At 41.0% G+C, this 25,213-nt stretch overlaps 1 protein-coding gene across 4 annotated transcripts in view; it reads left to right on the top strand.

The window, feature by feature from the left end:
• The window catches only part of LOC117713908 (cytidine monophosphate-N-acetylneuraminic acid hydroxylase), a 92,610-nt gene that overhangs the window by 46,837 nt on the left and 20,560 nt on the right, over positions 1-25,213 (top strand). For all 4 annotated transcript variants that reach the window (XM_076939236.1, XM_076939235.1, XM_076939234.1 and 1 more), the window contains exons 9-12: positions 814-951; positions 3,528-3,663; positions 19,583-19,723; positions 22,909-23,083. In XM_076939236.1, coding sequence (XP_076795351.1) covers positions 814-951; positions 3,528-3,663; positions 19,583-19,723; positions 22,909-23,083 — 590 coding nt within the window. The remainder of the gene's footprint in view (positions 1-813; positions 952-3,527; positions 3,664-19,582; positions 19,724-22,908; positions 23,084-25,213) is intronic.

The following is a 25,213-nucleotide window of genomic DNA, read 5'->3' as shown; positions in this document are numbered from 1 at the left end:
GTACATTATGCTCTTGTCTTTGGAAAATGAACCTCTTAGATTTTTTTCAGATGAAAACTTGCCAGTAATTAGGAGTATATGATGACAGATGCATTGCTTTTAACACAAGGGAACTTATATTTACATTGTTTCAAGACTAACACTAGTTTATTGTTGAATAAATGTCATGAGTGCCTTTCATCATGTGGCTGGGTACAATGATATACACCTGTGATCCCAGCAGTCAGGAAGCAGATGCAGGAAGAACAGGAGTTCAGGGTCATGCTCTGGCAAACAGTTCAGGCCAGCCTGGGCTCTATAAGACCCTGTCTTAAAAAGCAAAGCAGAGAAGAGTGAAACAAAACAAAGAAAAGGGAAAACAAAGAATTATCACTAGAAAATTTCATCATGAGTGAGGCATGGCCTTAATTATCCAGTAATTATTTGGAATACAATTATACATAGATTGTTGCCAGAGATAAGAGCATCTATGTTGAGCTGACTCCTTAGCTTCAGCATTTGGAGACAAGAGAGTATTCTGTAATCACAGTGAAATTAGACTGTTGGTTATCATGAAGTACTAGAACCCATCCAGCCAGAGGGATGAACTACTTTACTTGGAAATCAGAATATTCTAAGACTTTAGGCTCTGACAGCTTCCTCTTTGTTTATTGGATTGTTTGTTTGATTGTTGGTTTGGTGTGTGTGTGTGTGGGGGGGAAACATACCAATTCTGCAATCAACTGAATTAGATTACATAAACTGCATTGGACAACTTTGTTGGTGTGATCATTCAAACCACAGCATTTGAGATTACATGTTATTTTCCCACAGGTCATAAAATACTCAACACAGTGGACTGTACCAGACCCAATGGGGGAAGGCTGCCTGAGAAAGTTGCTCTAATGATGAGTGATTTTGCTGGAGGAGCATCAGGCTTTCCAATGACTTTCAGTGGTGGAAAATTTACTGGTAATAATTTATATCCTAGTGATACTGAGCATTAAGCATGGTACTTGGATGGATGCTTTGAGAATAAGTACAAAAATGCCAGGTATATGTTACTTGCTCAAAGGAACCAACCTTGTGAACTACAGACACTACAAACTGAGGTTTTGGAATACAATGGTAGAGTTTACAGAGACCACTGAGGTGAACAAGCATCTCTGGAAGGGAGTATCTAGAAGGAGCTAAGAAAGACAGCCGATGAGTATCACAGAGTGGAGCAGAGTGGGATGCTGAAAGGATGTGATGGGTAACTCTGGCCTCCATGCTTTTAGGATGAGGTCAAGAATGTAGTGTGTGGGACTTGGTGTGGCTGCTTCCTAATGGTCCCGTGGAGTACTCGTGAGTAGTACAGGCAGAGCAGGGCATTCTACAGGGTAGATTCTCATCCAGGACCTCTTCTGCTCTAGATTCAAAGGTGATGCTGGAGTTTGTGTGAGGAAAGTATATATATGAGACAGTTCATTCAGTTTTGTATCCTTGTACCACCTCTCTGATCCTATATGCTGCAACTCTAGATCCTGTTTAATCCTAGACTTCTCTGACCAATTGCCTCCCAACATGCTCAGACAGCCCACTTTGCTGCTTGCTCGTGCCCTCAGGCTAGCGCTCCTGGTCTATTCCCGGCCCAGCTTGTTACATTGACTATTTTCATTCCCTGGAGTCTTCCTGTTGCTAAACTCTGCATGACCATCAATTTCCCATGGGTCTCAATTCGGCTACAGTCTGTTCCCTGACTCCCCTGTCACCCCACCCCACCTTAGTGCAGACACTTCCTGATCACTTTATCTAAGGGTGGCCATCCACCCCACCTCCTCCTGCCCTGCTGTGCTGTTTATATCACTTTATATAATTGTTTATATAATTTATTTCTCCTTTTAAAACTTGCTTCTCTCACTTAGAAAACTTTTCCTTGGGAGCACTTCCCTTTTATTGTTCATAAGATTCACAGTCTAATTCAGTATTGTATGCTTAGTGCCCCAGAGAACATTGAAGATATATAATAAACGCTGGGCGGGGGAAGAAAGAAAGCAAGAGGGAGACTTTATGAGGTGTCTATAATGATTCCGTTGACAGAGGAGGGGGCAGAAGTCAGGTCATCTACTCATTTCTGTAAGTGGTGGGCAGGGATTAGCTCCTAAGTGTGACTAACCTCTGTCCCTGTGATTTTAGTCACAGTGAGTTGTCAGGTTATAAAAAATAGATTTCAATTTCATAGCATCTCAGGTGATAGTACACACTAGTAAAAGGTTAATGACTATAGGAGTTACAGAGCATAGAGAATGAGCTTGCCTACAAAGGAAGGCTATCCACTCTGAGACCTGTATTCAGCTAGAGTCTCCAAAAATATAATGAGCAAGAAGTGAGCTTGGAACCTGTGGCTGGTATCCTGGTAAATAATCAAAATTTGCTAACTCAAGCTGAGGACACATCTCCATCAATGTCACAAGGATTTATTCCACTTGTCTCTCCATTTTTTCTTCATCTGAACAAGTTCCTTTCAAGCAGAACAAAATTTATTAAATGTTTCCATTTGTGATCCCTTGGCACCAGAGAAATTTTTATGTAACCCTGGGCATATAAATATAAAAACTTGGTACAAAAATCAGGTTTCTACTGATAATAAATTATAAACAAATTGATTTTAAAATAATTCTTTACTATACATATAATTTAGGATTTTCTAAAGACAAAAGCAAATTTTTATGCTATAAAATGGATGTACTTATTTATTTATATAAAGAATTAAATCTTGGATGAGCATTTGATACAGTATGATGTGGGATATCTCAAGCAGTTTTCAAAGTTGATTGATACTTTGATTTTATGATCAATTCTGAGAATTCCATTTACATAAATATGTATTACTAGTACAGAAGAATTATGTTTAGGGCCATTTCATCAGCTTTTATAAATTCTGTCTTGATCCTCAGTTAAAGTCTATTGAACTATGAAATTTTGTGAAACTCAAGTCAACAACTCAAACAGCAATTTTAAAAATAAAAGATTCTAACACAGTCCAACCCCACATACAGTAATTTGACATATTCTAAGGGAGGATGATCAGAAAATAGAAGTCTTTTCTTTCTTTTTTTTTTTTTTTTTTTTTTTTTTTTTTTTTAATTAAACCAGTCTGTTTCTATAAGAGCAGTGAAGGTCACCTGTGTGGTAAATCTGTAGTTAGTAGCAAATAGTAGTTTTGAATGTGTGCCAAAGGCACACACAATTGATTGCTGCTGTGTTGCATGACAACATGTGTAGGGTAAAGCCCTCCTGTGGGATGCTCAGAACCAAGGCTGCAGAAATACTCCATGATGCTCACTGATGTTACTCACTCAACACAGGCGAGCGCTACCATTCGGTATGTGGTTTATTCTGAATTAACTTTTGTGAGTTGGATTCTCAGAAAACCAACTGCTGTTTACATCTAGTTACATGTCCCCACGTGGAGTCACCACCCAGCTTAAGAAGGTGGGAATCAGGGCATTCACTTCCCAATGACTTCTAAACGGAGGATACTAACCCCAAATCTGTCATTACAGAGGAATGGAAAGCCCAATTCATTAAGGCGGAAAGAAGAAAACTTCTGAATTACAAGGCTCAGCTGGTGAAGGATCTGCAGCCTCGAATCTATTGTCCGTTTGCTGGGTACTTTGTGGAATCTCACCCATCTGACAAGTAGGGCTCAATATTTCATTCAATATTTTTGAATATGAGTTTGTGTTTGTCAGATGAATGACTTTGCTATATGTGCATTGTGCAATGAGAAAAAGAGTGTAAGAATCCAAAATCTCTCTCTCTCTCTGTGTCTCTCTCTGTCTCTCTCCTGTATACACATTTTTCTGTTATATACTGACATATGTCTCAGATGGTGAGAGTTCACCTTTATGACCTCAATTTAGCCTGATCTCCTCTGTAAAGGTGCTCTCTCCAAACAAAGGTCACACTCTATGGAACTTAGGTATATATCTGTTATGTATTTTCTGAGGGAACACAACTCAACCTGTACCATGTACTTTAGATTCAAAACTTTTCATGGGTTGTCAATAACTACCATTTTATTTAATTTCTAAAATAACTGATGTGCAAATGATTTTTTATTATTACTTAATTTTTTGCAATGGTGTGTGTGTGTGTATGTGTGTGTGTGTTTGTGTGTATATGTGTGTGTAAGCCCACATACATGTAGAGGTCAGAGGACAGCCTTAAGGAGTCAGTTCTCTATTTTTACAACGTGAGTCCTGGGGATTAAACTCAGGTCATTAGGATCAGAAGCAATTGCCCTGTATTCGGAGTCATCTTGTTTGTTTCCAATCAGCAGCATCACAGTTGACTGAAATATTCCAAGTCAGGGCTAAAGCACACTCTGTTAGTGTGGGTGCTTTACAGTCAGTTACGCTTGTGGGATTCCTTTGACATCAATGTTCATGTCACAAGTTGAGACAGAATGAGCCAGCTTACTTCCAGGTAAACAACTTCAGAAACTCATATACTTTCGTTTCAAAAATCAAATGAATTCTGAAGAAATAAGACAATTTTGTTGATGTGTATTTGAATATTATACAAAGATAACTTTTCTTGTACTTGATTTTGGTATTGAAAAAACTTTAAGTATAGCTTGATCAACAAACATATAAATCTAGTTTTGAATCATAAGTTTTGTGTCATCCAGATACAGATTAAGTATTTCTGATAGAAATTACAGCCTGAATTGACATAACCTAAGTATACAAAATATGTGAAATATGCAAAACAGGATATATGAATCAACTAATATGTATATACATATATATATATATATATATATATATATATATATATATATATATACACACACACACACACCATATATGTATTTTAAAAATTAACTGGGTAGGAATTTGGCTCACTTGATAAAACACTGGCAATATATTCTTAAAGACCCGAGTTTGGATTTCTAGCACTCATGTAAAAAAACAGGTATGGTAGTACATGCAGTGATCCCAGTATTAGAGAAGTGGAGACAGGAGGATCCCTGGGGCTCAGTTGCCCATCAGTGTAGCAGAATCAATGAGTGACAGTGTCTCAAAAGATAAGATGGAGAACTGTTAAAGAAGACGCCCAATATTGGCTTCTGGCCTTTACACAGGCCCTCATTCCTGTGTACCTACACATACACAGGTGCATAAACATATAAATATATATAGCACACACACAAGTGACCTAAAATTATATGCGTGTATCATATAACCCTATATATTTTATTAGAGATTGTAGCAAACTACCTCAGCAATGCAGTACTTGGTCATTCTTGATAATAAAGCTATGATATGTAGCAGAGAATTTTAGATATCTGTAATTTATTTATATAGACATGAAAATTTTGATTTCAGTAGAATTGCATTCACTTCTGTTTTAGTTACTTTTCTATTGCTGTGACAAAACACCATGGCCCAGGCAATCTAGAAAAGGAAGCATTTGATTGAGCTTATAGTTTCAGAGACTTAGACTCCATGATGGCTGAGCTGGAAGGAGGAGCTGGTCTGCAAGTAGGAGGCCGAGAGCACTCTGAGATTGGGACAAGTCTTTTGAAATCTCAAATCCTTGCTCCCAGAAACACACCTCCTCCAACTTAGCCTCACCTCCCAGTCCTTCCCAAACAGGTCTACCAACTGGAGACCAAGTACTCAAATATATAAGCCTATGATGCCTTTCTCATTCAGACTACCACATCATCTTAGAACATAAGTTCCTTTACACCATCATTTTCTTAATCACCCTACATTCATCGTTCATTACACCGAGGAACTGCTATACACTGATGACTCAACGGAGTCGGTTAACAGCAGTACAGTTGATAGTCTAGTCAGCTATGAGCCCAGCACAAAGTGGCCTCAGGCAGAAAAGCCTTCCACTCACTACTGGTTATAAGCAGGCCTAAGCACAGGGGACATGTGTCATTGGTAAAGCTTTGAGCAGTTCTCTATGAAGGTTTACTAGACCTTTAGTTTATGGATTATAGGCTAAATTCATGATTATAAACGTAATGAATTATATCTCTAGGGATTGCAACAAGGTCTTTTGTTTTTAGTGTCTTTGATTGTGTTTTATGTAACCAAGATCCAGACAGGACCCTGCTATGTAGCCCTAGCTAGCCTAGAACTCTCCATAAATGTCAGGCTAACCTCAAACTTGTGCCAGTCCTCCTGTTTCTACCTCCTTGATGCTAGGTTTACAGGACCAAGCCACAATGTCTGGCTTAGTTGTCATATTTTCTAATTTAAAAAACATTCATATATACCCTATCTCTAGATAATCCCCTCCTTTGACACTGAGTGAGTTCTTACATCATTTCGAATAGCTGGATAAATACAAATTGTGTTAGGATCTGTGCTCGTGTAGAAATCTATGCAGCTTTAAATATACACTACAAGTCATTTTTCCATAAGGAACATGCATATTGATAGAACTAAAGAGCCTTGGGCCACACAGAAAGTACTGGTCTATTCACCCATGTTTAACCTTGAGGGATGAAAAGTGGGCACAAAGGGTGGAGATGGCAGAGACAGCGAGTAAAAGCCAGACTTTGAGACCCAGGGAGGGCTGAGTCTGCTCACAATGAATGGCACAGGATCAGAGGCATTGGTTTCCCCTTCATGTTCTAAGTTTATAATTGTGAGAAATGTCCCCAAGGTTTTCTAGGTGCCCCAAATAATGTGTTTACTGACACTTGTAACTCCAGTGCTTGGCAGGCTGAGGTAGAAGGATTGCCAGTTCCATGTCAGCCAGGGTTATGAAATAAGATCTGTTCTCAAGTCAAACCCACACAATAACATCTAACAAAGAGAAGGAAGAGAGGTCAGAGTCCAGTAGCTGTGGGTCAGCTGGTGTGCAGCCACACAGCAGTCAGCTACAACCTGAGCTCTGCAGCATCCCTGAGAAATGACAACCATGACACAGTAATACTCTACCTGGAGCAGAGGTGGGATCTGAACCGCTTTCCCCTCAGTTCAGCCTGAGCGATGGTCACACTTGATGTTAGGCAGCACCCAGAAAGATGCTCTAGGCCTGGTCCCCCAACTCTAATCCTTGAGCTGGAATCTGGAAAAAGCCAGTAGGCCCCAGGGGAGAGGCAGGTACTGGAGTAGCAAAGAGAGTCCTTGGCTCAGAGTCCAGAATGCTTTTGATATTTTAACAACTGGTTATCTAACTAGAAAAATAATTAATTTTGCCCCTAAAGCAATGGTAAAGCTGTGGTAGAGAAGAGAACCTGCCAGCATTCACAACTGTCACAACCAACAACATAGGGACACCCAAGAAGGGGATAGAGGGCTTTTAGTCTTTATCTACAGCAAAACAGAAAAAATAGAAGCACCCCCAAACACTGCCATGTATGCAGCCCAGTGCACAGCTCAGAGGCAGGCAGTGTAATACAGCAGGGAAGCGGACAATTCAGACTTCAGACTGCTTAAAGTTTGGAACTATGTTGTACTAACAGGGGAACCTAAGGCTCATACCAACCTGAACTCTAAATGTCTGTGATCAGGACACAATAGAAGTAGTAGCCAAGTATTATTGTTGCTATTTTCTTGAGACGAGAACTTCCTATGTAGTTTAAGCTAAGCTATAAAACTGTACTACCAGATCAGCTTTAAAAGTTATTTCATAGAGTCTAGGTAATTAACAGGCAGAAAATGCCTCATACAATGTCAGAAATATGGAAGGTTCCCAGGAAATATGTATTTTTTTTTCTTTTCTCACTTCCTTTTCTCCTTTTGGCTCCTTACCATAGTTTAGTGGGAAACACTTGAAAGTAAATTTTCTGGAAACAATAATTGTAAGATCATGGAAATGACAGTATCACAGCTCAGTAGTGGGATTGTAGACATATCCTCTGATATTTTATATAAGGACAAAAACAAGGAAAAACAGAAGGCATTAAATCATATTCCCAAGAGGCACCTGTTCAGCCTCAAAAGGTTAAGGCAAGTCCAGTTTTCCCACGGGCAAACTGAGCTCTGTACACTCAACCCACTGGGCAGCAGCATACGCTGAGCAACACGGATGACCTATGACCTCAGGACCCTGAAAACTAAACAGTTGCAGAAAATAGAAACAAAATGACGTGATAGCACATCAGTGATGCTGTGGTTTTAATTTTATGTTGATTTGATTATTTGGGAATGGCATCCTGCAATGAAGCCCAGACGAGCCTCAAACTCATGATTCTTCTGGCTTAGCCCCAAATGCTAGGATTACAAGCAAGTGCCACTATGCTACTCTCTATGCATCTGTTTTCTCAAAAACATAGTATCTCTTACTCTCTACTCGTAGGACAGCCTAAGAGTGATGTTGAACGCTGGTGAGAACAGGCCTCATTGCTGTGGTAGGGGTGGAGCGGGGGTGGGGGGTGGTAGTAGGGAGTAGGGGTGGGTTCAGAATTGATGAGCATCAGAATAAGTAGGAGAACCTTCTGAGTTTGGAAGGCTTAGTTTCCTTTAGGTCTTTCCTTTTCACTTGCCAAATCCCCAGGTGACTGCTGCAGTCTTGAGGCTGCCTCCAAGAAACCCCAAAGGGAAAGAAGCCTCTCTCAGGCCAGAAGGACTTTGACTTCAAGAGAGTAGAGAGAATCCTGTTGCTCTTTCTTTTCTCCCCTCAACTCGCTCCACCTATCTTCCCTGTTTGCCCTTTTTGAGAAAGGGTCTGATGTAGTATCCCGGTCCAGCCTTGAACTTGCAGCCATTCTTGCCCCAGCTTTCTGAAGACTCAGAAGGGCCTCGGGTCTTGCTCTGTTGCTGTTTTCTTTCTCTGACACGTGGTCCCAAAGTAAATGGAATTCTTAGAAAGTACTCATCCAGTCAGGGAAACAGAAGCCCTGGCTTCTCAGTAGAAGATTATCTTCTACTGACCGATCCTTTGACATTGACAAAGAGTAGACATTTAGGAGTCGGGAAAGTATTGAGGAATGTTTCAGGGAGGGTACTTATGAAAATGAGCCAGAAGAGTGAGTGAACTCTGGAGCTTGGCCCATGGCTGTACTTTGTGACCATAAGCAGGAGACCAAGCCTCTGCAACTGAAGTACAAGAGAGAGCACAGCTCAAGCCCCATGCTGGTGACTTGGTGGCACATGTGGAGCAGCTGAAATAGGAACTGAAATTAAAACCTGAAGGTGGTGTTTTTGAACTTGTAGCATAAACATGACCCGTCTATGTTATTTATTGAAATGAAAATCTAAACTTCCACAGATAGAAACAACACCCAAATCATCATAAAATAATTTTCAAAGGAAAAGGATAGGATCAAAAACTAAGTATAAAGAAAAACAGGCAAACCTTACCATGTCCTGAGGGAAAGCATAATATAGAATAGACCCAAAATGACAGACACTGGGATTATCAGGAAAAAAAATCAAACATCCATAAAAGCCATGTTTCAATAAGTAATGATATAATCCCTTGACTGTAAAGACAGACAGAAAGCTACTCACACAGAGAGAAGTCAGAAGAACCAAATGGAAAATTCACATGCAAACTACACAGTCCACAGTGGCAAACACCTGGGAGGTATTCAAGAGCCTGGTGGGATTGAGAACAGCAAGAGGAAGTGAACTTGAAGATAGAGCAAGAAAAGCCATGAAACCTATAAACAGGAAGAAAAAGATTGTGACAAACAAGAGCAGGGGCCCCATGGGACAATGGCAAATGTCAGGTATCCATGAAGAGGTAAAGACCATGGCACGTAAACAAGAGAAAGAGTGAGTGAATGGAACCAAATTTAATAAAGGGCACAAACTTAGATCCCAGAAGCACAGTAAAGCCCCAAACAGTATAAACTGGAATCAAAAGAAGCCTGGACCCATCAAAACAAGACTACCAAACCATAAAGACACGGCAATATCAAATTACCTTGTTTTTTTTTTAATCATGGGAAACAATTCAAATAACTGGGCTTGTAATCAGAAACAGTGATGACTGGAAGGTAATAGAATCTTAAATGAGTTTACAAGACAAAACAAACAGAAGAATTGTATCTAGATCCAGGAAAGAGATTCTCAGGGCGGAGAGGAAAGTAGACACTCTCAGATGAGAGGATTCTGTGGGTCACTGCCAGCAGACCTACCTTAGAAAAATTTACGGGAAGTTTTTCAGTTAAAGAGATGTCGTTGTGAGGGAGAACAAAAGATGATATAACACTAATATAATTATCAGTATATAGAAATGTTATAGATTAAATTATGTTTGTTCAAAATTTTCGTGTTGAAGCACTGAGCCCTGAGTAGTTCAGAATAGAGTTTGGTTGAAGGTGGGGTCTGTACAAAAGTAATCCAGCTAAAATGAATTCATGAGGGCAGACCTTAATCCAGTTGACCAATATTCTTATACCAAGGCACAGTTTGGGCACAGAGACACATGAAGGAAAGATAATATGAGGAGACAAAGGTGAGATGGCAAAGGAATGGTCATGGTCAGAGTCTGCTCCCAGCCCACAGGAAGAACGGGTCCTGCTGTCCTGTGGCTTTTGACCTTCAAGCTTCTGCTGTGATAAGCAAAACAATATTTCTATTTTACTCCTGTTCTCTAAGCACCACCAGTGTGGCAATTAGAGCAAAGTGATTCAACACACATGATGTATTCCAAGTAGACTGAGATGCCACTGTAGCCAGGGTAGCCAGTGTAGAATGTTATAACATTATGAACCCCAGAGCAGCTACTTTATAAGGAATGTGATTGACCGAAAAGATTTAACAGGCAGACTAAATAGAAAGACTTGCAAGTAACCTAAAAGAAGCCAAAGGGGGGAGGGGACAGACATGACTCAAGAGATACCTATTACCGATAATTACATTAAATATGGATGATCTACTGACTTGTAAATGAATCCATGTGGGATCTGCTAGAGTAGCCTGGCCTCAGACTGAGTAGCCCAAAGCAGTTCCTTTTCAGCACCCCACTTGAGCACCCCACTTGAGCACCCATGATTTCATGGCCCACAGAAAGTAGAGATAGAATAAAAAGGTGGTTTCTTTTAAAAATAACAAAATCAAGCCACTAGATGATAGAGATTGTAATGGATAAAAGAAGATAACCTCTCTGTTTATCCACAGAAATGAAACAGAACAAAACAAATCTATTTTAAACATAAGCACAGAGATAAATTGCTATAAAAAGTTACTGCAGAAGAAGAGAGGACTGGCTGATACCAGCTGAGTGTAGGATTCAGAACAGGGTGTGGGGAACATAGTAACGTCAGTTCACTCAGGTGACAGAAGAGTCTGCTACGTGTGTGCCTGACATCACATCTTTAATCACACTGATAGAACCGAGGGGGAAAATGGAAACCCACAGCTGCAGTTGGAGGCTTCAGGATTCTTCTTTCAATGTTTGGAAGAGCAAGAATTCAAAGAATCGGGGAAGACGCAGACATAACCCGAGGGTTTGATTGACATTTATGAAACACACAGACCAGGGTAGCAGAACATAGGGTTTTTCAAAGCGATATTAAACATCCACCAAAGAGCCCATATCCTGGGCCCCACAACAAACCTTAATGGATTAAAACAGAAGTCACACTCAGCATGTTCTATAACCTTACTGGAATTATGCTGGAGGTCAAAAGAACTGCCCTGTCTGCAATTGCCTAGAAAGTAAAAACAGCTTCTTGGTGCTCCCTGGGCCCAGGAGGAAGCTGATCCCAAGGAAAGCTAGTAAACATTTTGATGTGTGTAACAAGTATAATTTCAAGATTTGTGGAAATAAACAGGGCACAGTAGTAGTGCATACTTATACCTCAGCTACCAGGGAGGCCGAGGCAGGAGAAAGCCTTCAACCCAAGGTCAGCCTAGATGCTTTAGTAAGACAGTGTCTCAAAAAAGAGGAAACTATAACATCTTACTATAGGAGTGCTGGAGCTATAGGTGTGCATCACTGCATCTGGCTTTTTTAAAAAAAAAAAAAACAAAACAAAAAATTAAATTAAATTAAAAAATTTAATTCTAGGAATTAAACTCAGGTCATCAGGTGTGTATAGTGAACACTTTTATGTGCTGAGTCATCTCAAAACAAAAGGTTAGTTAATAAGTAGTAGTCTTGGAGAAGCTCATGTGTGCTTCCAATGTATTTTGATAGTATCTACCCCTATTCCTTCCACCAACTTTCCCCAGAACCACCCACTCTCATTTCCAACCAATTTTGTGGGTGCTTGTTTGTCTAACAACTCACTAAGTCATGAGTGTAGGACCATGCGCTGGATAGTGGTAGCCCTACTAAGGGCCAGACCCTTTAAAAAGACTGATTTTCCCTCCCCACAAAGCAACCAACTGTTAGTGGCTCCTTACTCCTCCTGAACCCCTTCCCATTTCATGCTGCAACATTCACTGGCTTAGGTAGGTAACCACAGTTGCTGTAAGTTCATGGGTGCAACTGTTCTGCCTTTTCCAGAAGACTCTGGTCCTTTCCAACCTCTGGTTCTTATCATCTTTCTGTTCCTCTTCCATGATGGCCCCTGTCTTAGTCACTGTTCTATTGTTCTGAAGAGACATCATGACCAAGACAACGTTTATTTAAAAGAAAACAAAAAAAAAAACCAAAAAAACAAGCATGTAACTGGGGGCTTGTTTACAGTTTCAGAAACCCATTATCATTATGGCAGGGAGCATGGCACTGGAGAAGCAGCTGAGGGCTGCATCCCAATCTTCAGGTGGGGGGGGGAGAAAGCGAGGGAGGGAGGGAGAGAGAGAGAGAGAGAGAGAGAGAGAGAGAGAGAGAGAGAGAGAGAGAGAGAGACAGCCTCAAAGCCCACATCCAGTAACATCCTCCTCCAGCCATACTCAGCAAAGTCATGGGTCCTAATTCTTCTCAAGTAACGCCACTCCCTGTGACTAAGCATTCAAATACATGCGCTTATAGGGGCCCTTCTCATTCAAGCCACCTCATTCCACTCCCTGACCCCCATAGACTTATTGCCATATCATAATGCAAAATGCATTTAATTCACATTCAAAGGCCCCGTAGTCTTTTGCCATTCCAACATGGTTTAAAACTCCTAAGTTTCTTCTGTGATTGACAGCAATCTTTAACTTTAGCCCTCTATAAAATCAAAATCAAAGTGCAAATCATGTAATTCCAACATATAGTGGTACGGAATATCCATTACCATCCCAAAGGAGAGGAAAAGGATCATGGTGAGAGAATATCAGACTAAATCTAGACCTTGAGCCAGATGGCCTTCATCCTCACACAATGGCCTCTCTGGGTCACCATGAAGGGACACCTCTGATCCATGCCTGGCCTCAGCTGCTTTCCTTAGCTGCAGCAGGAGATTCTGCAACCCTTTCTCATATCCTTAACTCTAAAGCCACATAGCTGAAGCTGCCAAGTTCTGCTGCTCCGTGGGCTGGAACTCAGTCCCTACTGTCAATCACCTCAGCATCAGCTTTCAGTTGTTTCTGTCACTGCTGGACCTCCCCTTTGATTTCTTTACACAAGTTGGAAGCTTAGCTGGATGGGGGGGTCTTACCCTGAGGGCACCACTCCCTTTGTTCCATTTAACAGCAGGCTTTTCTTTAAGCTGTTTACCCTCTTGAGCTGAGGACTGGATCCTCCCTCACCTTCCCCCCCTCCTCACCTTCAACACCCCCCCTTTTCTCCACACACTGTACATTCCCAAAGAACTCTCTTTCCTTCCATAGACACACACCCTCATCCATGTTCATAGCTTCTTTATGCATAATAGCTGGGACATGGGAACAGCCTAGATATTCACCAACTGATGAATGGATAGTGAAATGAGTGGTGTAGCTGGATCATGTGGTACATCTATTTCTGGCACACAGATTTCCATAGCGGCTATACCAGTGTATGAGAGTTCCCTATTGGCCACATCATTGCCAACATCTATCCTCTTACTCTGAGCCATTCTGACTGCCGTGACATGAAATCTCAACATAGTTCTAATTTGCATTTCCCTGAACAGCTTTTTAGACAGTTTTTAGAAATATTTCTTAGTCATTTGCATTTCTTCTTCTGAGACCTCTCTGTTCAGTTCTGTGGCCCTCTTTTTGATTGTTTTTGGTTTTTCTTGTGGGGGAAGAGTGGGATACCAGGAAGACTTTTAGAGAGCAAATAAGCCATAGTAAGGTTGTAGGAGCCACAATGGCACTAAGAGTTCAAGGTGCAGCACTGTGGCCAGGATTAACGGCATTCTTCCATGTTGTTCCTAGTACTGCTTAGCTACCCTGGAAGCAGTTTGGAAGCTGCTTTAAACCTAACCTTCTCATATAATCTAGCCTTTCCACTTTTAGACAGTCGCTTTTTAGAAATTTAAATCTTTATTCACACAAAACTATATGCAAATAAACAATAGCGATGTTCATAATTACCACATCAACCCACATGCCACAAGAAAGGATAAGCAAACTGTGAACCCGTAAGTTGAAGTTTGTGATCCTCTACTCTAAGCTTCTGAGTGCTGGGTTCACAGGTCTGCCCCATGCCTAGCTTAGTTTTATCACTTTAAAAGCTAACTACCATTTTATCGATATTTAAATCTTGCTTAGTTTAACATACAATTTATCTACTTCCAGGCCCACACAAGTAGTAACCAAATCCCCAGACAGAATGTCTTTATGAGTTATGCCTTCTGGTTCACAGTAAGAACTCTTATGGCGTAGCAGATGAATAAATCTAACAGGCACTGTGAAGTGAGAGAATGCAGTTTCAAAAGGTTATAAACCTTATGATGTAGATTATATGACAATTTAAAAAACCCAAATCTATGGGAATGAAGAACAGACCAGTTATAGTCAAGAGGTGAGAAATTGAGAGGCAATAAAATCTAATGCAAGAAAGTTTGGGGAGTGATTATGATTGGGGCTTATACAAGTCTGCATGTGGTTAAAGCCCAGGGGACTGTCCCACAGAGATGAAAGCAACTGAATCTAAGTATATTTAAAAATGTAAAGGACAAAGGGCAAACTTGGTAAGTTTTAAACCAGTATATAAAACATTAGATTTCATTATGATATTTATCCATGGGGATTGTTATTTTTGGCTCATGCTCACCCACTATTGTCCTATGGCTGCTGTTAGGAAACATGATTATTCTTTTAAAAGGAAAAATTATAAGTTATATTTATTTCTTTAGTGGCAGAGTGGGGTCAGAGGACAACCTGCACTAGTCAGTTCTCTTTTAACGTCTAAGTCCCAGGGATTAAACTCAGATTGGCAGGTTCTGTGGCGAGTGCACTTACCTGCTGAGCTAGCACATCAACCCTTCGCTTCTCCTTTAAAGATGTATCTAGTTTTAAAAGTTTTTATGTAAGTATATAACTTCATGTTACATACGTTTACCCTGTGCCCCCACCTTTCCTTTCTTCCCCTTCTATTAGTCCCCTAGACAATTTTATTCCTACTTTTATGTCATATATATACATATGTATATATGTATATATACATATATGTACATATGTATATATATGTATATACATATATATACATATATGTACATATATGTATATATGTATATACGTATATATGTATATATATACATATATGTACATATGTATGTATACACATATATGTATATACATACATATGTATATATAATTTTACAGACATAATGATTCTAAAAAAGACCTCAAAGCCAAAATAGAGTATTTCAGTCATATTTGTAACACAAACAAATTGTGCTAAAATGAATATTTTATAGAGTTCACAATCTCTTGAGAAAATAAATACCGATTTTGTAATATTTCAAACATTATATTACATCTTATTATTTTATTTTAGTTTTCATTTACTTTTTTTGTTTCTGAGATAGAATCTTGCCATGCAGACCAAACTGGCCTCCTGAGTGCTAGGATTACAGCCATTCACCATCAAATCTGGCTTAATTTTACCATTTTAAGTGCTAAACAAAAATTTACCAATCTTTAAATTCTGCTCTTATGATTTTTGTTGTTGTTGTTACATATATAGTGTGGTTAACAGTTGTCACACACGATGACTGAATTCTAGCAGGGACTTTATGAATGAGTGCCCTCTGCTCCATGAAGATCAATTTTAAGGCATAGCATTTTAGGACTTGGGGGTAAGGGGGACACAGATTACCTATCCTCAAACAGCAAAGTTGTGACTTACCTTCAGATGGGAGTGATCGGATCTGTGTTTTTATGATTTTACTGAGTAATACAGAAGCTAGTCTCAGAAATAAATTTTCATGGCAATAGTCATTCAAGGATGGCCCTTGACTTCCTGTTGCGTAGTGACAGCGTGACAGCTACCCAGAAGGGACAGTGCTGTGGGATTTAAGCTCTGGTTTTACTACCGTTTGTCAAAACCAGCTGTTTAACACTTACACTTTCATTTGTCTTATGATTAGATATGATGGACCAATTTTGCTAATACTTATCTTTCACCATGTGGCCCCTGGAACTACCCAATGTGACTTGTTATTGATGTTTTCTTCTTTTCTATATCCTTGTTTGATGCCATCGAGCATTCTTGACTCCTTTAAATGCTTTTTAGTAAGAGTGGCCTAAGACTAAAAGATAACTTCTTGTGGTCAGTACAGTTTTTGCTTTTTGTGATATATTGTTTATGGAGCAGCACGATGCTTAAGACAGGGGTGGGGGTGGGCAAGAGATGGAAAATGGAGGGTGGAGGGGTGGAGTATGGGACAGGACAACACAGAGAGTAGGGGACTGGATGACACAGATGAGTAGAGGTAAAATAATTGTCCTCAGAGGTCTAGTTTGTAGGAAGAAAAAAACAATTATAATACCAGGTAGCAAACGCCATGGATTTAAGCTGGAGACAGGTGGTAAGAAGATGCCTTCTGGACCAGTGAAGACTATGTGTACAGATCGTGTAAGGCCTGTCCAGAGAAGGTGAAAAGGTGCTGAGCTAGGATACTGTAGTTTATGATGGAACATGGTAGCATACATCTGTAACAGCAGTACTCGGGAACACAGGAGGAGGATTGGCAAAAGTTCAAGGCCCTTGTGAGCTACACATGGAGACCCTATGGAAGATGAGTTTTAGGGAGAGATTCTGCAGCTCAGCCCAAGGGCTTGGACAGGGGACGTTATGAGGAAAGCAGGAAAGAAGTGGTAGACACAGACAGGAACCAGTGTCTACAATGATAAACAGTCTGGGGGTTTTCCTGAAGGTTTGGGAATCCCGGTGAAGTCTAGTGAGGAAGACGGCCATAATTAGTTGGCAGGCTGTGAGTCCATATTGTAGGAAAGGCAAAAAAGGCAACAACATTGGTTTGGAGACCAATTTAAAACTATCACAGCTGCCCAGGAAATAATGCTGACTAGCAGGGGAAAGTGAACAAGAATTGGAATGAAAGAAACATTAAGTAGCTGGAAGCACAGGGTCTTGTAGAAGAGCTGGAGGGCCGGGTGTGGTATACAACACAAACCTTTCATCTCAGCACTGAGAACGCAGAGGTAGGCCAATCTCTGTGAGTTCTAGGCCAGCCTGGTCTACAAAGTAAGTGCCAGGACAGCCAGAACTATACAGAGAAGCTCTGTCTCGAAAAACCAAACAAAAACAAAACCAAACAAAAAAGAGCTGGAGGAAGTGGGTATTTGTTTAGGAAGTACCTAAAGTTTCAGCTCACTGCTGTCGGTGAAAGTAATTATAAGCTAAGATTCCATATGTAAGCAGTTCGTTACTATTGTAAAGAAAGAGACAGAAATGCATGATGCAGTTATGGAAGTCTGTGAACACTATTTGTGTTTTGGAAAGAGTGATGGACAGTACCCTGGTTCAGAAGGTGGAGCCTCTCAGCAGAGAAAGCCACTGTGGGCTTGAGAAGGGAAAGAGCACTAGAGCTGCTTTACTGGGAACTGAGGATCTGGGAAGGTAGCTCGGGAGTCACATGCTTGCCACGCAAGCACCAGGACCTATGTTAGCATCTAGCACCCATGTGAACCTGGGCTTGGCCATGTACACCTGTAATCCCAGAACTAGGGAGTCAGACACAGATGGCTCATTGGGGTTTGCTGGCCAGCCAACCTAGCCAATCAATCCAGGTCAGTGAAAAGCCCTTTCTCAAAAAATTAAGTTGAGTGGTGGAGGAAGATGCAAATGCCTACCTCTGGCCTCCAGATGCACATGCTCACAGGTGCACATATGCACACAGGAACTGGAGCAGCAGGAAGATCCTGGTGTCAGGAGCAAGGACAAAGCCATGGGCACCTTTTAAAGACAGTGACAGTGTTTTCAGGAAAGAAACACAGATGTTTGTTCATGTTCTATTTAACTATCTGCCTAAATATAAGGTCTAGAAAACCAACCTGCAGGTCAAACAAACCAAATTCTCTTTAGTAACCAACCATCTGGTGAATCACAATGACAAATCCATTTTCTCTGACTGGATCACTTTCTGTCCCAACGCCAATGTCAATATGATGTGGAAATTAACAAGTTACAGGATTTGGTTTTGTTTTTGAGAAAGGTGGTGGTTTGGAGTTTGATTTGGGAGATGTCCAGCTTTGATTACTAGAACAATTAAATTCTAGATCTTGAGCTAAGGATGTAAGGCCGTGGTAGAGCCCTTACCTTTCACGCATGAGGAAGAAAATAAAAGGAAGGGAAAAGAAAGAAAAGGAAAGGAAAAGAAAAGAAGGGAAGAAAAGGAAAAGAAAAGAAAAAGAAGGGAAGAGAAAGGAAGGAAAGAAAAGGAAAGGAGAAAGAGGAAAGGAGAGGAGAGGAGAGGAGAGGAGAGGAGAGGAGAGGAGAGGAGAGGAGAGGAGAGGAGAGGAGAGGAGAGGAGAGGAGAGGAGAGGAGAGGAGAGGAGAGGAGAGGAGAGAGGAGAGAGGAAGCAGGTTTCAGGGAGGGTTATAATTGAGGATATGTGCTCTTCTGTAAGCAGTGTAATTTTTTTAGTGTCTTGTTTTGCCTTTCTCTGTCCCCTTCTCTCTGTGTGCATACATACACATGTATGAGGGTGCAGTGTGTGCATGTATATGATTGTGATGCCATGGTCAACCTTGAGTATCATTCTTCAGATGCCATCCACCTGCATTTTTGAGTCAGTCTGTCATTGCTGGGCTGGCCAGCAAGCCGTTAGGATAACAGGTACAGTTTTAATGGTTTTGAATGCAGAGACTTTTCGGACTTTATTCTGAAAGCTGGAGCGAGACTCTGGGCCTTGTCTGTATTGAGCCTGTCAGGCTGTATGGTATGCAGTCTTTGCTTCCTTCTTTAGGAAGTGAAGGCAGTGATAGTAGTGATCTCATGAAGCATTGATAAGTTTGTATCAAGCACTTAGTATAACGCCTACCAAATAATAGCCAATCAGTCTCCATTCTGGTTGATACTCAGTGTGACTGTACAATTACTGCCCGTGTGTACTTCCTCTGCTTACTCATGGTCCACACTTAATTCCAATCACCACCTGAATGTACTTAAAAAAAAAAAAAAACAAGATACATACTTCCTCGACTGATTAGGGACAATAGCCCAGATATAGTCTTTATTTTTCTTAGGTATGTATGGAGGGAGCTTAGAATAAAGTGGGGTTAAAGAGTAAACCAGATGTTCCCTGTTGCTACCATATACACTGGAGAATAAACTTTCTCATCTGGGAATACTCCTATTTCTTAGGTATATTAAGGAAACAAACACCAAAAATGACCCAAATCAGCTCAACAATCTTATCAAGAAAAACTCTGATGTGGTAACTTGGACCCCTCGACCTGGAGCTACCCTCGACCTGGGCAGGATGCTGAAGGACCCAACGGACAGGTTCGGCTTAAATATTTATGAGGGATAAAAACACCTTATATAATTTTTTTTTAATATTATGATAAAGAACTCACCTCCTGATCCACAACAGGTCCCTACTCAGCAGTAACATTAACTTATCCTTTATCACGGCTCAAGTGCTTTCATCACCCCAAAGCTTTGTCAGAGAGTAAAGGGTAAGGGGCTCGAGAAATGGCCCAGCAGTTCAACGCATTCGCTGCTGCCACAGAGGACCAGAGTTCAATTGCCAGCTCCCAGGTTTGGTGGCTCTAAAAGTTAGTTTTCACCTCAGTACAAATATGATCTATAAAATTAGCAGCACTTTGCAAAATATCAAACAGGGAAATGCAATTTCAACAGAGCTAATATTGACTCAAGAGTCCTGTAGTTTTGTAAGTACACATCCTGAGCCACGGAGTCAAACATTTTCCCCACATATGGAAGTGCAGCTATTACAGGAAGTGGACAGCAGGGCAGCTGATGCTGCTCTTTGCTGACTTCCTCGATACGACTACAGCCTGATCAGCTCTCATTTTCATGGGCCATTCACTCAGCTTACCCTTCCCTGGCATGCTCTCTCCCCACCACTCACTTAGGGTTTGACCCTGCCTGTTGTTCCCTGGTTCGTGGTTGTGCCCCTCCCCTCCTGATTCTTCCTTCGTTTGCACCTGCAATTTAATTTTCAAATCACAATTTTCAATTTGCGACCCACTGACTGACCACTGAACCAAGGTCCTTGGTTCTAACCAGTATTTTTCACTCGAAGGTGAAATTCACATTCATCAGTAGAAATAAAAGCTAAGTATATTGCATATAGTAAGGGTTTTGTTTCTGGAAAAACTTTACAACCTGGTAGAAACAGTTCTTAGCTGGGAGTGATGGTACACGTCTATAATCCCAGCACTTCAAGAGGCAGGAGGATTACCAAAAGTTCAAAGCCAGCCTGGTTTGTTTCAGGGTTACAGAGTAAGACCTTGTTTTCCCACCCCACCCCCACATGAAATAGTTCTTATAGAAATTATGGGCAAAATATTGAAGAGCTCTCTCTTTATTGCTGACAAGCAAATCCTTGTGAAAGTTAAAGTTGCTTAAAATTCTTTGAGAGATCCCAAGTGCTCCAGCATGGAAGAGGTAGGATGCCCAGACGGAGAGTAAAAATGTTTCTTGATTGTTTCAGTTAATACTCATCCTTCATGAGTCTTCTTTCTTTTTTGGCATCTTCCTAAGCCTCCTGACTCATCCTTGTGCAGGCCTCTCACTGTGTCCTACAGCATTCGGCTATCCTGTCACCCTTATAGACATCAGAGTTACCAATGCCCTTGATAAATGCAGATCCTGGGCTCCCTTCAGGGATATAGCAGGATACAACAGGTCTGAGATAGAGTCACAGCAAAGCATTCTGGGAAACAAGAACCAGTACAGTTCTATCTCAGGGCTAACTTACAGTAAAGCCATTATGTACTGCCTTGTGAAGGAAGAAGAGACAGGAAATCTAGGACTGTGGTCACAGAAGCTCAATCTGAAATAGTCAGTATTTAGCTAGGACTTAGGGATGAGAAGATGGTTACAAGTACAAGAGAGACAGAAAAAGAAAGAGCAGGGAAGTCAGAGACCATGGCCTGGCTGGGGAAGAGCAGGGCATAGACAAACAACAAAGTTAGTACAGGAGTGCCATTGATCCCATAAATGACTCATTGAGACACTGGGTGCCAGAATTACAGAGGACATGGCAGGAAGAAGCCTTGGTCCTCAGGGAGCCTTCCCAGCCATGAGTTCAGAGCTGATGAGTGGAGGCAGGAGGAGGCAGGGATACCACATGAAGGCCAGGGTCAGCGTGGCCTCCTAGATCAGGGCTTTGAACCTGTCCTGCAAGTAAGGAGAGCCACAGAAAGTGACAGAGCAAAGGAGGATCAGTCTTGAGCTGTGCTTCCAGAAACACCTCAGCTTTGTAGGGGAGAATGCACTAGAGAAGAAGCTAAATCTAGGCCTCTGCAGTCAGGAGGCCAGAGGAAAAGCTATGGCTTCTCACAGAAAGAGATGTTGACACTTCAAACTGACACCAGGCAAGGAGCTAGAGGAAACTGGAGATGTATTTCAGAAGTGATACCAAAGTGACTCTGTAACCTTGGAGACATGATGGACTCAAAGAAGCTTTGAGAAGACAGGTGTCTACTATTGCTTGCAAACATTTAATAGATATGGGTGTGTTTGCTTCCTTAGAGTTTTCCTTGTTTATTTCACACCCCATTACTTTCTTGAGATCCAAGAGTCCATGTTCCATGTAGGGATCTATCTCCCCAGGACGAACAGAGCTTTAGGACTGTCTGTATGGCTAACCAGATTGAAAGATAAAAGTACACATCTGTCTGCAAGCCCGAGTTTGATTAACAGCCGGAGCACAATATATCTGAGGCAACAACATACTATAGGCGAAAGTCATTTGTATGCTCAAATATTTGCTGGGCACCAGGTGGCCTGACTTTTACTGGAGATATAAAGAAACATTTGTTCAACCCAGAAGGACACATTAACAGACCAAAGAACCAGACCCACCCAAGTGTAGCTTGGTAATCCAGTAAGTTCACTGGGGCCACTTATAGGGACATGATGGAACCAAAGGCAACTCATAACAGAAAATTCCAAACCGGATACAGTTCCACTCATAAAAGCTGCATCCTTGGAACTCCCAGAGCCGCCTGTGGGCAGCTCCCCAGAAGGGTGCCGTCCCCCAACCCCCACCCCCTCATCACCCCTCCCCAACCTAGCTGGCTTATATAGCTTGGGGATGGAGTCTTGTTTAGCCTTTGAGGTTTCTTAGCTTGCTGAGTCTTGGGATCCCCCACTCCCAGTAGGAAATATTTTGATTTCCTTCCATTCTTTCACCAAATGCCTCTCCTAATTGGGATGCAGAAGCATCTGAGTGGCAACATCCACAAAGTCAGCACAAGCTGATCACATTCAACATCATCACCTAGTAATTTGGAGCAAAAAGGTCCCAATCAGGGATCTTGTGCCTTTCAATCTCCAGATATACATAAGATTAGTCAATTAAATCTGACTTGGGAGCCTTGCCTATTACATGGTGTATATGAAACAGTGTGGCTTAGTCTAGGAAAGGACTCTGACAATCATTTCAATGCCTCACTGCTTTTCTGACCGACCATCCTCATCTGTGTGTCTTTAAGCAAGGGCATTGTGGAGCCTCCAGAAGGGACAAAAATCTACAAGGATTCCTGGGACTTTGGCCCATACCTGAAGATCTTGAATTCTGCTGTCAAAGATGAAATCTTCCTTCACTCATCATGGATTAAAGAGTACTTCACTTGGGCTGGATTTAAGAACTACAACCTGGTGGTCAGGGTATGCCTCCACTCTCTTGTAATTTGGAGATCTTTAGAATCCACCAGTTTCTAGTTTGTTTTCTAATTAGCACTTGGGAAGCTGTACAAACTGTCCAGCAGAGGACAGATGAGCCATGTAATAAATAATTCTCCTTTAAAACAGAAGGGGCCATTAAGCATAGCTCAGTTTAACTTTTTTAGTATTTTTTTTTCTCCTATCACAATGAATTTTTTTTTTAAACCACCATATAAAACAGGTTTCCTTGTAGCATTTTCATCTGCCCTTTGGTTCGGTTGGGTCCGCCATCTCCTGGACTCCTGTCCTCTGTACCCTTCTGCTCCTGGCATTCCCTTTCCATGTGTGTTTCATTAACCTCCCCACTCTGCTCCCTTGTGGCTGTCTTGTACATTGTCTGACATGTGAGGAATGCTTAACTGGGAGGCTAGATGGTGGAGTCCACACAGAGGGGTATCAGTGGAACATCGTGAGACAGAAGCCACTAAATCCTACCTGCAGTTGCGCTGAGGACCAAATGGCATAAAACAGGGGCAAGAATGGATGCTGAACAGGAATTAGCCCCAGGACATGGCAGTTACCAGCTTTAGGATTCATGTGATGGGTAAACTGAGGCAAGTAGCCATTGAGGGTAAGTGCTAGTGCTGCTGATAGGGTGTGGATCCAGACACCGACAGGGGCTAATGCCAAAGGCAACCAGTGGTTAGAGAAGTTCCTCAGCCGACTTTTCTCTGAGATAACAAAATTTAATTTACTGGGCTGGTACTCCCTGTGGCCAATAGAAAAGCTAGTAGCTCTTTTAACTCTTTGGGGTCGGCAAGAAAGAGAAGGAAAGAAAGAAAACACACACACATAGATGAAACAAAAGGCAAAGTCCAATAACTTTATACACACTAATATATACATATGTGCATACATACGTGCATACAGACCCACAGACAGATATATACACATTCACATAGAATGGTTAGAGCAAAGCTCCAGCAAGCAGGCTCCAAGCATTTCACATATCTATATACATGCATATATACATGCATGCTCCAACACACACCCAGACAAGCTTAACATATATGCATACATATACATAGTTGATGAATGGAAGGAACAATGTCCCAACCTCCATTCACACAAACTTTACACATATAGATACATACATGCACATAGTTGATGGATGGAAGGAACAATGTTTCAGCAACTCATACTTTATTTTTTCTTCTATAGATTATATATCCCAGCTATTTTTTTTCAAGCAGTATAAAATTACATGATTACAATTTTTGTTTTCTTAGTGAATGATTTCGAGAAAACAGTGTGTTCTCCAATATCTTTACAAGAAATAACATTATATAATACAGGTAAAGAAAACAAATTATTCCACAAACCCACATATATTTCTAACTAAGCAAACTTGTTATAGATTAACAAAGTGTGAGCAAGGTAGTTTTCTCAGCCAGTTTCTCTTACTGACAGGCAGCAATTTGCAGTTTCAAAAAAAGGAGTGATTATTTTATTATTTATCTTTAAAAGTAAATCTTGTAAGAATGCTAAAAATCAGTTATATCGACCTCAAATCCTCAGAATGCATATCTACTCATCAGAAAACCTTAATAAATCATTTTTAGGAAGCTGAGGGCAAAAATTAGTATAAGAAATCAATCATTACCAGTCCAGCCTCAGTGAGAGTCTCATTAGCCATTGTTCTTATTCCCTGAATTTAAAAGGTCCCTTGCTTAACTAGTAAGAGTGTGCTTATCTGAACTTCAAATGGTTCCCTAAGGTTTTCTACATCAGAAACAGTAGCAAAAACATCTCAACCTAGCTTCACTAACACCTTCATTTTTCCAAATGTTTTCTAAGGGTAATGGTGGTCATTGCTGACAATCTATGTCTCTACGTACTTCCTAGGGTGGTAATTGAATCATTAATCTGCTGCAGTAACAATGCCTGAAAGAGGTCAAGCATTATTATTGTGAGTGCCAGAGATACTGTTCAGTGAGGTACCGGAAGCCCCCTTAAGGTTTTCATATTATTTTTAGATTAAGAGAACCGTGAAGGCAGCAAGCAGAGCAGAACTCTGTAACAGCATGAAGTCCTCAGGATGCATTCTCCTCAGGGTCATGCCACACCGAGGCT

The sequence above is a fragment of the Arvicanthis niloticus genome, chromosome 8, assembly GCF_011762505.2.
Source record: "Arvicanthis niloticus isolate mArvNil1 chromosome 8, mArvNil1.pat.X, whole genome shotgun sequence".
Taxonomy (NCBI): domain Eukaryota; kingdom Metazoa; phylum Chordata; class Mammalia; order Rodentia; family Muridae; genus Arvicanthis; species Arvicanthis niloticus.
This window is presented reverse-complemented; position numbering and strand designations above follow the sequence as displayed.